The sequence below is a fragment of the Balaenoptera acutorostrata genome, chromosome 16 (assembly GCF_949987535.1).
Source record: "Balaenoptera acutorostrata chromosome 16, mBalAcu1.1, whole genome shotgun sequence".
Taxonomy (NCBI): domain Eukaryota; kingdom Metazoa; phylum Chordata; class Mammalia; order Artiodactyla; family Balaenopteridae; genus Balaenoptera; species Balaenoptera acutorostrata.
Genome location: NC_080079.1, coordinates 37733594 through 37749019, shown reverse-complemented (window position 1 = coordinate 37749019; position 15426 = coordinate 37733594). Strand labels below are relative to the sequence as shown.

General features: G+C 42.1%; 1 protein-coding gene across 5 annotated transcripts in view; it reads right to left on the bottom strand.

The window, feature by feature from the left end:
* PANK1 (pantothenate kinase 1) overlaps positions 1–9242 on the bottom strand; it is a 66207-nt gene extending 56965 nt beyond the window's left edge. Inside the window, exon 1 of one of the 5 annotated variants that reach the window (XM_057530481.1) lies at positions 8333–9242. In XM_057530481.1, coding sequence (XP_057386464.1) covers positions 8333–9041 — 709 coding nt within the window. In that variant the 5' untranslated portion in view covers positions 9042–9242. Of the gene's footprint in view, positions 1–7449; positions 7611–8332 lie in introns of those variants that run through there. The other 4 variants (XM_057530483.1, XM_007179134.2, XM_028165724.2 and 1 more) reach the window with 4 other exon arrangements.
* Positions 9243–15426: the final 6184 nt, after the last annotated feature.

Genomic DNA, 15426 nt, shown 5'->3' with positions numbered 1-15426 from the left:
TGGACAACCTGGAAGAAATGGACAAATTCTTAGAAAAGCACAACCTTCCGAGACTGAGCCAGGAAGAAATAGAAAATATAAACAGACCAATCACAAGCACTGAAATTGAAACTGTAATTTAAAATCTTCCAACAAACAAAAGCCCAGGACCAGATGGCTTCACAGGCGAATTCTATCAAACATTTAGAGAAGAGCTAACACCTATCCTTCTCAAACTCTTCCAAAATATTGCAGAGGGAGGAACACTCCCCAACTCATTCTACAAGGCCACCATCACCCTGATACCAAAACCAGACAAAGATGTCACAAAGAAAGAAAACTACAGGCCAATACCACTGATGAACATAGATGCAAAAATCCTCAACAAAATACTAGCAAACAGAATCCAACAGCATATTAAAAGGACCATACACTATGATCAAGTGGGGTTTATCCCAGGAATGCAAGGATTCTTCAATATATGCAATATGCAAATCAATCAATGTGATAAACCATAATAACAAATTAAAGAATAAAAACCACATGATCATCTCAATAGATGCAGAAAAAGCTTTTGACAAAATTCAACACCCATTTATGATAAAAACCCTCCAGAAAGTAGGCATAGAGGGAACTTACCTCAACATAATAAAGGCCATATATGAGAAACCCACAGCCAACATCACTCTCAATGGTGAAAAACTGAAACCATTTCCTCTAAGATCAGGAACAAGACAAGGTTGTCCACTCTCACCACTATTATTCAACATAGTTTTGGAAGTTTTAGCCACAGCAATCAGAGAAGAAAAAGAAATAAAAGGAATCCAAATAAGAAAAGAAGAAGTAAAGCTGTCACTGTTTGCGGATGACATGATACTATACATAGAGAATCCTAAAGATGGTACCAGAAAACTACTAGAGCTAATCAATGAATTTGGTAAAGTAGGATACAAAATTAATGCATAGAAATCTCTTGCATTCCTATACACTAATGACGAAAAATCTGAAAGAGAAATTAAGGAAATACTCCCATTTATTGGGAGTATTGCAACAAAAAGAATAAAACACCTAGGAATAAACCTACCTAAGGAGAAAAAAGACCTGTATGCAGAAAACTATAAGACACTGATGAAAGAAATTAAAGATGATACAAACAGATGGAGAGATATACCATGTTCTTCGACTGGAAGAAACAACATTGTGAAAATGACTATATTACCCAAAGCAATCTACAGATACAATGCAATCCCTATCAAACTACCAATGGCATTTTTCACAGAACTAGAACAAAAAATTTCACAGTTTGTATGGAACACAAAAGACCCCGAATAGCGAAGGCAATCTTGAGAAAGAAAAATGGAGCTGGAGGAATCAGGCTCCCTGACTTCAGACTATACTACGAAGCTGCAGTAATCAAGACAGTATGGTACTGGCACAAAAACAGAAATATAGATCAATGGAACAGGATAGAAAGCCCAGAGATAAACCCACACATATATGCTCACCTTATTTTTGATAAAGGAAGAAAGAATATACAATGGAGAAAAGACAGCCTCTTCAGCTACATGTAAAAGAATGAAATTAGAACACTCCCTAACACCATACACAAAAATAAACTCAAAATGGATTAAAGACCTAAATGTAAGGCCAGACACTTTAAAACTCTTAGAGGAAAACATAGGCAGAACACTCTATGACACAAATCATAGCAAGATCCTTCTTGACACACCTCCTAGAGAAATGGAAATACAAACAAAAATAAACAAATGGGACCTAATGAAACTTAAAAGCTTTTGCACAGCAAAGGAAACCATAAACAAGACAAAAAGACAACCCCCAGAATGGGAGAAAATATTTGCAAATGAAGCAGCTGACAAAGGATTCATCTCCAAAATTTACAAGCAGCTCATGCAGCTCAATATCAAAAAAACAAACAACCCAATCCAAAAATGGGCAGAAGACCTAAATAGACATTTTTCCAAAGAAGTTATACAGATTGCCAACAAACACATAAAAGGATGCTCAACATCACTAATCATTAGAGAAATGCAAATCAAAACTACAATGAGGTATCACCTCACACCAGTAGACGAAGTAGAGAGTGGCATGGACATATATACACTACCAAATGTAAAATAGCTAGCTAGTGGGAAGCAGCCGCATAGCACAGGGAGATCAGCTCGGTGCTTTGTGACCACCTAGAGGGGTGGGATAGGGAGGGTGGGAGGGAGATGCAAGAGGGAGGAGATATGCGGATATATGTATATGTATAGCTGATTCTCTTTGTTATAAAGCAGAAACTAACACACCATTGTAAAGGAATTATACTCCAATAAAGATGTTAAAAAAAAATAAAGAAATTCTGTGTGCCCTATCTGATTCAGTATATTGTCATCCCAAGGTGAACACTGGACTACATAGTAAAGCTAAAGCACATAATTAAATATAATGGAAGTCAAACCTTGATTGATTTTCATGGTAATTGGTTTGTATTAAAACATACACACACACTATTAAAAGTCAGGCTATTAGACAGATAAAAAAAACCAACCCCAAACCTGTTAATTAAAACCAGTTCTCTTTGTTTCCCTACCAATTCTGTCTCCAAACACCAGGCTGGAGTTTGTTTTATTTACTTGTTGAATGTCCCACATGTTAAAAAGTAACAGTACTTTTTCCATCTTTCGTTACTATGCCAAACAAAATACGTTTTGTATTAACGTTGAAATTCACTTACTGGCCTTTTGGGGAAAAGTGGTGTTCATGTCCCTAATAAATCCTGATACCTGACTTAACCACTTAGACACTGTACACTTGGGCCCTTAAATTCTTAAATCTTCAGTTCAGATGTGCATTGTACAATTCCTAACTTCATCGACAAACTTAGAAATCTGACCACATCCTAGAAGGGAGCAATCTAGAATGTGCCCTCGCTTTCCATTTTAGTCTTTTGTTGTCGATTTGCAAACCTCCTTGTCCATCTAGAAGTTCTGATTATGTTTTTAAAAATGCATATATATTCACACTCTATGCAGATACAACCAGAAAATTCTACCTGTTTATCTTTTTATCCTGGGTTTTCTAATTAGCCTGACTCAGAAGTAGGGGAAATTCTAAGTGCCAAAGGTAAATATCCCAATATTTAGAAAAGTGAAGCCTTACACTTTGACAGTGGTGGCTAGCTAAAACTGGTAACAGGTTAGGGTCTCTTCAGTTTGTACCCACGAATGTGTTACATGCATAAGGAACTCTCACCCATCTTCTGCTAGTGTTCGATCTGGAGAATCTCAGAATTCGGAACTTCCACCAGGAGGCTGCAGGCACTGATCCAGCCCTTATTCTTGCCTGTTGCCACACACTGGGAAGGAAGAGCTCAGCTCACATCCTTGAGTCTTCTGATGGTACTCAGATATTTACCTTTCTGCAGCATAGTGTTTGCTGGCTCAAACAATTTCCTCCTTTGCATTTTTCTCCTCTCTTCACTAGTGTGGCTTGTCTCCAAGTATTCTTAGAGTCTAAAATATCCAGGTATGGAAACAACCTAAGTGTCCGCTGATGGATGAATGAATAAAGTGTGGCATATATGTACACAATAGAATATTATTCAGCTATGAGAAAGAAGGAAATCCTGCCATTTACAACAACATGGATGAAGCTGGAGGGCATTATGCTAAGTGAAATAAGCCAGACAGAGAAAGACAAATAGTGTGTGGTATCATTTATATATGGAAACTTAAAAAAAAAAAAGTGGAACTCATAGAAACAGAGTCGAATAACAATGGTTGCCAGGGATTGGGGTGGTGGTAGTGAGGGAAATAGGGAGAGCCCAGTAAAAGGGTACAAACTTTCAGTTATAAGATGAATAAGGTCTGAGGATTTAATGTAAACACAGTAACTATAGTTGATAACATTGTATTGTATAACTGAAATTTGCTAAGAAAGCAGAATTAAGTGTTTTCATAAAAAAGTAAATATATGAGGTGATGGATGTATTTCTTAACTTGATGATGGGAATCTTGTCACAATGCATGCATATATCAAATCATCATGTTCTACACTTCAAATATATTGCAATTTTAAATGTCAATTATACCTCAATAAAGCTGAAAAAAGAAAATAAATAAATGAATAAAATATCCAGGATTTCAAGGCAACAGCTATATACTCCTTTGTGCCATTTCTGTTCCTTCTCCAAAAAGTATATATTCACCAATTTCATCAAAAATAAAGAGTTATGTACAAAGTTGTTGCTGCAGAACTGTTTATGATGTTTAGAGATTCTAGCTGCAGCCTAAAGCTATGAGAGACAGGTTAAATAAATTATGGTATATCTATATAATGGAACATTGGGAATATAATACAACCATTACAAATGATGCTTTAATGCTGGAAGAAAATGCTTTTGCTAAAATTTTTAAATAAAAAAGGATAAATTGGGAGTTTGGGACTGACATATACTCACTACTATATTTAAAATACATAATCACCAAGGACCTACTGTATAGCATAGGGAATTCTGCTCAATATTCTGTAATAATCTAAATGGGAAAAGAATTTGAAAAAGAATAGATATATGTATATGTATAACTGAATTACTTTGCTGTACACCTGAAACTAATACAACATTGTAAATCAAATACAGTCTAATAAAAAAAAGTTATCAAAATCTTATCTTAGTATGATCCAAAATTACCTTTAGCACATTTTAAACAGTCATTTTCTCTGAGTGATGGTACTGTGAGTACTTTTTCCTGCTTTTTTCCTCCATTTTTGTATTATTCGATATTTTGGGGGGGAAGGGGGGGAAAAGGTAATTGTGGGGCTAGGAGTGTCATAGCTAATCAAATAAAACTTTGTGGTCTTTCTTATTGTAGCGCCCCCCCCCCCCCTCCTTTTTAAGTAAGGAAGTCATTCTGAGGTGTCTCTGACAGCTCAGTCGTCTTGTCCTGTGGGTTAGTGGTGAACAGTGTTCTGTATGGCAGTGATGACAGCTGGCATTTACTGAATAACTGCTATGTGCCAAGCAGGAATCTAACTTCTTTACATACACATTATCTTATTTAATCCTCACATCAACCTGATGAGGTTGTATGATTAGCTCCATCTTAACCAATACTGAAACTGCAGCATAGAGGTTAAATAAATGGCCCCAGGTCAGCCAGCTGCAATTCAAACTCAAGCCCTCCAGAGTTTGAATAACTACACCATTTACAAACATTAGGCTCTTGGCATTTTACTAGGACTATCATTAGTTTAGAAATATTTGGTATATGAGCTGACTCCGTAAGGAGTCAGCTACTTATGTATGCTTCAAAGAAATCAGAGCACCAAGGAGCATGCAAAAGGAATCTCCCTATAGAGACCTCATGGAAACTCCACTGAAGGACTTTCGCCATCGTCTGTCATACAGATGGAAACGGCTACTTCAATGAGGTGGTGATGATGTCACCTGTACCTTTTTCATCAACATCAATCAAATACTCAAATATCTGTACCCAAGTTGCACGGCATATGAAAAAAACTACCGTCTATAATAAGACTTCCAACTTAATTGCGGAGAAAAGACCAATAACATACATGGAACAATCAGCACAAGGCAAAAATAAAAACATTTAAAATAATAATAATAAAATGCTAAGCCATGTGGCAGACTGGATAACTAGCGCAGAAGTCATGTAGAAAGAACCGTCAGCTCTGAAGTATCTTAGAATCTGAAGGTACAGTATAACAAACAATACTTGAAGATCATCTAGCCGACTCCAGCATTCCAAGAGGAGAGCTAACTTGGCTGAGGTCACCCAGTTGCTAAAGTAACCAAGAAAGCTTGAAGAAGCAGTTAAGTCTTGGAAAAGCTTTCCAAGGATAAGCACAGTGAGTGAGGTGATCTTTTGATAAAAAGAGTAGACAAGATTTCCTGATTTAGCAAAATCAACCTGCCACTATTCTGATTTTTAGATTACAAGATTGTGAATAGTCCTTGCACTGAGGGATCAGATTTAAAATTTTTAAATAATCAAAAACTACTGAATTGTTTGTTTCATTCCATTCATTGTTTTTAAACATGAAGTATTTTAATGTTTATTGCACTCTACCCAAAATATTAGCAAATAGAAACATACCTACTCACATATGCAATCCAGGTGCCTATCTGAGAGAAGTGATATCTGGCTGCCCTAAAACACCTCTGGTTTGGACAGAAGCAGGAGTCTGAAGTTGCAAACTGTAAGTAGGAATTAATTATTCGTCCAGCTTTGATGCTTTTATCAACCACATACTCAAATTTCATTTAAAGCATGTAAATACTCTTTGTAATAATTGCTTATGTAAAAATCTATCAGTCATCAGAAAATAGGGATGTGCTTGAGTCTAAGTAGATTTGTCTTAGATTACCTAAATATCAACTGATTGGGCAGTATTTTTTTTCTTTTTTTTTGTAAAAAGATACTTGAATGCTAATAGGCAAGGTATAAAGATACTACATTAAGCCTAGTTTTAACTAAGAGATTTTGGTAGTCAACACAGCAGATGTGGCTCAGAACATGTAAAATTTATTTCAGAAATGTTTGTTCAAATTTGAGGAAAAAAAACATGATAGGATAATGAAAAGTCAATTTTGATGAATTCTTTTTAAAAGTTGATAAATAAGTATGATCACTAAACTTAAAATAACTATGGTTTTCATTTAAAAAAAATACAAAATACCTGACAAAGCACACAGGCATAAAGTTATACTTTCTTGTATTCTAGAATAATACCTCCTGTGGATTTGCAAGCAAAAGTTAAGGCTCAGGGTTATTTTTTCTCTGCCTTCATGCTATTGTTAAGAGAGTGTATTTTCAATTCCTCAAAAATTAGTTCAAGAGGTATTATACACTCAAACACAGACCATTTAAGCTAGCAATACTAAATACTCAAAGCAGTTCTCTTTCGTTATATTTTAGCTATTTACATTGTGAATTCTCATACAGTTTGTTAATATAAAATCAGAGAAATAACTAAAATGTGGCTTCAAAAGAAGTAAAACAGGTTAATAAATCATTAGGAATCAATGCTAAATCCATAAACAATGTCATTTTCTAACAAGACTCAAAAACAAAAACAGAAATTCAGGTGTTAGTTGCCTTCCTTACAACCGTAGCCAATCTGCTGTATGGGTTCAAAGTTCCCAACAAGACGTTAACTTTCAACCGAAACATTTCAGACCTACAAAACACAAGTATCAGAGTTACCGCGTCCCACAGTCGAGTTAAAACGCTTTCCAAAGTCTCAGAGACTTTAACTGAATGCAGAAAAGCTAAGAGTCTAAGTTGATAAACAGAAACAGAAAAAAGTGAAGCTGTTTGCCAAATATCAAGCTCTTACAGACGAATCCAAAGCATATCTAGCAAGTTCCCTATGTGAAACAGAAAAACCTATATGCAAAAGGTGCATGTTTGAATGCAATCACTTATTAGCATGCATTCTACTTACTTTGCTTTCTGCCATTTATAAGCTTCATTAAGGAGACCCAGAAAGAGGTAACAAATTGAATTAAGTTCAGCTCGGATAAGAAAAACCTGTTGTAAACTCGATCTACAATTTGCATCTCAGAATTTCCAGCGGGGAAGGGACTCTTCACAAACTTACATATATACAAGCTTTAGATTGTGAAATAACGCATTTCAGCATTCTGCACTGTACATTACTATTAGAAACCTCAACTCCACCTCCCAACTCCCGAAAAAAATTCACCTCCAATCTTCATTGGTCCACATAGTTCCGGCCCACATGGTATCAGTGGGTGTGTCCCTCCCAACAGGTCCTCTCATTGGCTGCGAGGAAACAGCGTTTAATAGGCTGTGATTTTCCGGGGCTGTCAAACTCCACGCCTCCAGACCTCGCGCTTGCGAATAGGCCCAGGGAGCTGGCGGCTTCTCTGCGATTCAAAGGGCAAGCTGACTGCCTGAGCGCCAACCCGAGCTCTCATAAGGGAACGGGGAGAGAAGAACGAGGGCAACTCAGGCTCTCCACCCACCACTGCTCTAACTCTGCTCCCGGACCCCACCAAATGTTGACACACGTGCATTTCCCCACCGACAAATTAGTAAGGTGGCCAGTGCGTTTGCCTTCCATAGAACCGTGACCTGAGGAGCAGCTCAGACTCCGAGTCCAATCGGCCTATTCTACAGATGGAAGCAAGCAAGGGTCAGGCTTAGGCAACGATCTGTAGTGCTTGCGCCCCCTCAGATCCGTCCGCCGACGGCGGGCGCTGGTGTGCACGACGCGCGCTTCGGTGCCTGGCCCGCCGCTCCCGGGTGCCGGACCCCGCGCTGCGCCTGCCTGGCGCCCGCGCTCCCCTCCCGGAGGGACTTACGCGGCCTGTTCTTCCTCCCCGAGTCCATCCTCCTCCGCAACCGGCATTTCTTGGCCGGGGAGTCGTGCTGAGGGGGCGGCGGCTGTGGCTGGAGCTCTGGCTGGAGCGGGAGGCGCGGGGGCGCCGCGTCGCCGCCTCCCGGGAGGCTCCGGCTGCAGAGGCGCGGCGGCTGGATGGGCGGCGGGTGGAAGCCGTTGTGCAGCAGCCCGTTCACGACTGCAGCGCCGGCGCCGGCGGGAGTCCCCGGGGCATGCGGGGCCGAGCGCTCCGGCTGCCCGCCGTGGTCGCCCATGCCAGGGGCTGTTGGGGCGGCGCGCGGGGCCCGGCTCAGACGGCCTCGCTGGAGGTCATTCTCGGGCGTCTTTATTTCCCCGGATCCTCCTTGCGGCTTCCGATTCAACAGCCGCAGAGCCGGCGCCGGGGGATGGCGAGCCGGGCGCTCCTCCCCTCCTCCCGCCGGCGCTCCAACCTCCTCCACGCCCTGCCCCCCGCGCTCCGGCCCCCCGGCGCCGGCCTGGAGCATGCCCACTCCCGGCGCGGAATTGGGGATACCAGCGCACCCCCAGCCGGGGCCCCGGCAGCCCGCCTTCCCCGGATCCCCCAGCCGCGCGACTTCAAACGCGGCTTCCTCGCCTCCCAGACCTGTCCCCGCTACTGAGCATGCCCAGTCCTGCCCGCCACCGCCGCCGCCACCGCCGAGCTTCAACATGGGGACTGAAGTTCTCTGGCTTTGCAAAGAAGAGATGGGCGGGTTGGGCTTTGTATGGCGGAGCGAGCCGAGAGGGGACTGGGCGAGGCCGGCGCGAGAGGAGCGAGCAGCTTCGGGAGGAATGTGGGGTGAAGACAAGAAATATTTGTAGAGGTTTGGGTTTGCTAATCCTGTCCCCAGTGAGCTAGATACCTCTGCAAGGTCATTCACGTCGTGCACTCCTCCCCGAAACCTTTGTGAGTGTGTGTGTGTGTGTGTGTTCAGTGAAGTGACCAAACTACTCACAGGCCTGAGGGGAAGGAGAACGATTATTTATAGAAAGGTAGGCGGATTTGGAGAGGGAGAGGAGTGTAATTTCTTTGCTGGCACACACAGACACCATGTGGCCTCGTGGAGTTGTCTTTTGCAGGGAGGAAACCTAGGAATTCAGTGTAAGGACAGTGAAGGTCACAGATGTAGGCGGGATTAACCGGTGCTGGAAGAGACCAAGTAAACAGAAGCAGTCCCAAGCTATAAAAAGCACTTTCCTCACCCAGAAAGGACGTTTAAGAGACAATGTCACTCTATTTATAGAGTAAGGAGTTGCCTGTGTTTTAAGAAGGGAAGGCAGCATCGCAGGGTAGACAACCCCATAGGCTCTGGAGTCAGAGCTGGGTTCAAATTCCAACTCAGCCCCTGATCAAACCAAGAGAAAGTCATTGCTCAAGTTAACACACCTGGCGACAGGGAACAGGACTGGACACGCTCAGTGGGCAGGACAAATTTGGGTGGTGAGGACCTTCCTAAAGCTGTGTAATCCCGTGAGGCCTCAGCTTTTGAATCTAACTAGGAGCTGTCATGAGAAATCTATCTGAAAGTACCTGGTACAGTCCTGGCACACAGTTAAATGCCCACAAGAGGTGGTTATCCTTATTACACTGTTATTATTAGCAGATCACCCTTCATTTCCAACAAGGGGAACAAACCATACTCAACAGCCATATTTACCGTGTAACTTATTGTGTGTGATGTTCTCCATCATCTGTATTTACTTAATCTACACAGGAGTCAGAGGCCTCGGGCGCATTCAGCAGCAGCCAGGGCCTGCACCTTGATCGGAATTCCTTCCAGCAGATCCTGACCTAGAATCAGAGCTTTAGAACCCATGACCACTTGAGTGCTTTGGTCCATTCACACATTTTTTCAGATAAGGAAACGGAACCACAGAGGGATGGCTGAGGTTATTAAGAACAAAGCTAAGAAGAAACCTTAATTCTCCTATTTTTGCTTCCCTGACCTTATTATACTTTTGAAGACATGGAGATAAAACCTAGGTGATGTGGCCCCTGCCTCCCGCCCCCACCTCGTCTTGAGCTCCTGATGCTTCCTCTACAGAGAAGCCTTTCAGTTCCTCAGACACACGACTATCCCTTTGCATCTGCTGTTTCCCTTGCCTGTTCCCAGACCTCTTTGTCTACTAGATTCCAACTCAATCCTCAGATCTCTGCTTCAACTGCTTACATTTCAAGTAATCTTCCCTGACCCTTAGGACAAGATTAGGGCTCTCTCCTCCTACACTTGACCTTCATGACTCTATCAGTCTGCAATGCTGCAATGGGGGTAATCATAGAACATCACTGAGTTGTTACAGTGATGAAATGAATATATATGTAAAGCGTCCAGCACATCATAGGTGCTATGAAAAAGTTAGATATTATTTGATTGTCTCCCTCCACTACACTGTAATCTCCATTAAGGCAGATGACTCTCATTTATCATTGTATCCCTAGGAAGCTCTTGGTAATCATCTGTGACTGAATAAATGACTTAAGTGATATTTCACCCAGGGTGTCTCTCACTTTCTACTGCAAATTTGCTAAAAAAAACAAAACAACAACAACAAAAACCTCCATTGTTACACCTTAATATTCAAATATAAACTTTTCAAATTCCTACATAATTTAAGCTGAGTAGTTTAGGAAGCACTTTACATCAGAAATGCAAATAGAAGATTTAGCAATGCAGTATCTCCAAGGACATATTCTCTCCAGCTTGATTCCCAGGCCTGGTGAGGAAGGCCTGAGCCAGGTGGCTCAGACCCAGGTAGGGCAGAAGTACTGGTTTGGGGACAGAAAGTCCTGCACCAGCTTCCTTTCTCTCATCCTCGTCAGGCTGGTGCCCTGGATCAGTTACACCCTGCATGTGCTAGAGAAGAAGCCAGGAGGCATCTCACAGGTTTATGGGGGCGGGGGGTGGTTTTGGAGGTGTAATTTTGAGGCATGAGCTATCATGTGCTCCAGCAGGGGAGTTGAACAAATAATGTTTGGAAGAGAGGGAGGGAGGAGAGTGCCACAAGGCACTCTCTCCCTCTGTTCATTTTTTTATTTACTAATCATTTATTAAGCATGTACTATACTGTAGGCAGTGAAACAAATGCAGGGAGTACAAAGCCAAAATAAATGCCTTTGTTGTCCTCTAGGGGCTTACAATTCAGAGAGAGAGGGAGAGGAAAGTCAATGGTTCTCCATCATAAGAATAACCTAGGGAGCTTTTTCCTTTTAAACTTTCTGCTGAAAATAACATACATACAGAAATGTACACATACCCTAAGGGTAGAGCTCAGTGAATTTTGCACAAATGAACACCCTGTGTAGCCAGCACCTGATCAACAAACAGGACATGACCAGTAACCTAGAAGAATTTTTAAGAGCCAATTTTGGGCTGAGGTTCATAGACCTTCAGTAGGTTTGGAACACAGGAGTCTGCATGGTGATGATGGTGATGATGACGATAAATATTTTTTAAATTAAAGAAACAAAACACTAACAGTAACTTTTTTAAAAACAGGATTAAAAAAAAATGCAGATGGTCCTTCCTTGGAGCAACAATGAATGAAACAAAGTATGTCACGAATGCCATGGAAGGGAACTCCAGAGGACTCCAGAGAGTGAGCAATGATGGAATAGGAGGACAGAGGAGGAAGATGGTGCTGAGATGGATGTTAAGACACGCTTCAGGGAGGAAATGACCCGTAAACTGAATTTTGAACAATAATGGGATTTCATCGTGGAAGGTGGAAGGAATTCCATTCAGAACTGAGGGAGTGGAGACTCTGCTGGTGTTTCGAAACCATCTGGCATGTTTGGGAGCCTGCCAGGAGTTCAACAAGGCTGAAACACAACCTACGAAGGGAGGAGATGAGTGATGGCCAAAAAGGTTAGATGGGGTCCAAATCTCAGATGGCTTTCTGCACCACAGGAAACAATTTGGACTTTTTCCTGAAGGCCATGAGAAGCCATTGAAGAGTTTTAGGTTGTGGAAAAAGTACTAGATTTGCATCCTGGAAGGATCTCTGGCAGCAGTCTGGAGAATAAAATAGGGGAGGAAGTTCCTAGTTGGAAAGACTAGATAGAAGACTACTGGAAACAACCAGGAAAGAGGTGAGAAGGGACTGAGTGAAGGACACACCATTCAGAATGAGATCATCAGGTGGATTTAAAAATTATTTAAAGAATCTATAGGATTTAGTGGCTAATTGCAGGGTGAGGGAGAGGTAAGGCTAGGATAATTTCTGTGTTTCTAGTTTGGGCAACTGGGAATGTGGTGGTTTCAGCATGCAAGATAAAATATGCAGAAAAGGAGCAAGATCTTCTACCTATATTCTCTCTGGGTTTTATACTTTAAAAAGGGTGATCCTTTAAAAATATAGATCTGATCATGACATTCTTGTACTTAAACTTACATTGATATATAAGCCATATCAATATTTGCCTATCTCAGTCTAACTCAACCCTTCCTCCCCTCCCCTCCCCTCCCCCTTCCTTCCTTCCTCCCTTCCTCCCCTCCCCTTTCCTTCCTTCCTTCCTTCCTTCCTCTCTCCCTCTCCCTCCCTCCCTCCCATAAAAAAAGGGACATCAGCACTAGTTTTCTATTACTCTAAATAAGACTTGTAATTTACTGTTATTTTTTGAAGACACAGATAAAACCTGTCCACCATGCCATCATTACACATTATCACTGTAGAAATTCTAGTTCCTTGCTAAAATGGAAATAAAGGCAAATTTGCCCAAGTTTCTACCCCTTAATAGCCACACAGATGACAGTATGAGCTCAGAGAAAGGGTACTCTTCAAGATATAGTTTAAAAAGAATTACTAGAACTTTAACTGCCAGAATTATATCGACCCAAAATGACTTCTCTTTTGCTTTTTTGCCTTTTTGCTATCGGTGTTGGTACCTTTCTTAGAGATTCGCATGGGGCCCCTCACACAAGACACTATTTTTGAGGACAGTGCTATTCTCAATGACCCTGCTTCTCATGCTGCTTTCTTCAGGGCCCTGGGGAGGAGCGCTGCCCCAGGCAGTCAGAGGCCACCAAAAGCAAACAAACGCTGCTCTGGTGAGTAATGGGCTACGGGGAGATGCTGATGACCCCTGCATCAGAGCCTCGCTCTTTTCCTTTCTTCAGAATCGAGCAGCTACTACACAGCAGGCACCAAGCTAAGTACCAGGGATACACTCTTAAGCAAACACCAAGTCTCCCTCCTTATCTAGATTACAGAAAAGACAAGCCTTAAGCACGTAATCACCACAAGAGCAAAACTGTAAGTGCATTCCGTGAAGTGCAAAACAAGGTAAGACTCCCAGTGCATGAGGGCACATACCAGGGGGACCTGGCCTAGTCTTAAACCTTAGTAGCTGAATGATATTTAAGCTGAATTCTGAATATCGAATAGAAGTTAACTAAGGTGGGGGTAGAAGTGGAGGAGGTATTCTTAGGAGGTATTCTTACCATAAATATGGTAGGCACTTGCTGACTGACAGGATGAATTGACCCTGTCCCTCTCAATAGGGCAAATCAAAAGTAAGGAAGGGCTTCCCTGGTGGCGCAGCGGTTGACAGTCTGCCTGCCGATGCAGGGAACACGGGTTCGAGCCCTGATCCGGGAAGATCCCACATGCCGCGGAGCAGCTGGGCCCGTGAGCCACAATTACTGAGCCTGCGCGTCTGGAGCCTGTGCTCCGCAACAAGAGAGGCCGCGATAATGAGAGGCCCGCGCACCGCGATGAAGAGTGGCCCCCGCTTGCCGCAACTAGAGAAAGCCCTCGCACAGAAACGAAGACCCAACACAGCCAAAATAAATAAATAAATTTATATATAAAAAAAAAAAAGTAAGGAAGATTATTCACTGGAACAGACCATGGGAGAGGGTTCAGGCCAATCCCATTCTCTTTACTGTTTTTCTATGTGGGTTGATGGAGCATTTTCTACTCGATACTATTGTTGCCTATTTTAGTTTTTTTGTTGTTGGGTTGTTTTTGTTTTTGTTTTGTTTTTGGTCAACGGAGGTGGAAAAATATGTCATTAGCAGCTGCCACTACCAGTAATAACCGTGTGTACAGGAATGAAGCACATCTCACATGAACCAACTTCCTGTCAGTCACTAATATTTTTTGAGCAGCTACCAATTATGATTTGGTGAAGGGAGGTGGAGTGTGTCTGCCTAGAAATTTGATAAGCTATAATCAGAGCGACCCCAAGTACTGGGCATAAGATTAGGAATGGAGCTGGGTTTAGCAAAATGATAGTAGTCTTCTTATCTAACATTTATTGAGCTCTTACATGCCATACACTGTACTAAGCACACTATTAAGTGTCATCTTTTTTAATCAGCCACAGTAGTCACGTGAGTTGGGTACTGTTATTATCCTCATATTTTGAAGGAGAGAACTAGAGCTTAGAGAGGCTAACTTGCCCACTTTCACACAGCAGGAAATGTATAACAGACATTTGAAGTCAGGTCTGGGTGGCCCTAGAACCTGCACGTTTCATAACTCAGCCACAGTGCCTCCCAAAAGGTGGCGTATCTCCGGTCACCTGCAGACTTTACGCCATGGTTGCGAACACCTGATACAGTATTCCACTGCCCACACAGCATTGCTCTTCACAACAATTACTGGGTCCCTTTATTTCTCACTGAAATGTTTTGCAGTCTAGTGTCTTAGATTTTTGTCTCCAAAAGAGCCTTTTTTCCCTTTTTATTTTTTAAATTGTTTTTTAAATTTATTTATTTATTTATTTCTGGCTGCGTTGGGTCTTTGTTGCTGCACGCGGGCTTTCTCTAGCTGTGGCGAGCGGGGGCTACTCTTCATTGCAGTGTACGTGCTTCTCATCGCAGTGTCTTCTCTTTGTTGCGGAGCACAGGTTCTAGGCATGCAGGCTCAGTAGTTGCAGCATGTGGGCTCAGTAGTTGTGGCACATGGGCTTAGTTGCTCCACGGCATGTGGGATCTTCCTGGACCAGAATTCGAACCCGTATCCCCTGCATCGGCAGGCGGATTCTTAACCACTGCGCCACAGGGAAGTCCATCCCATTTTAAAAATTAATTAATTAATTAATTTTTGGCT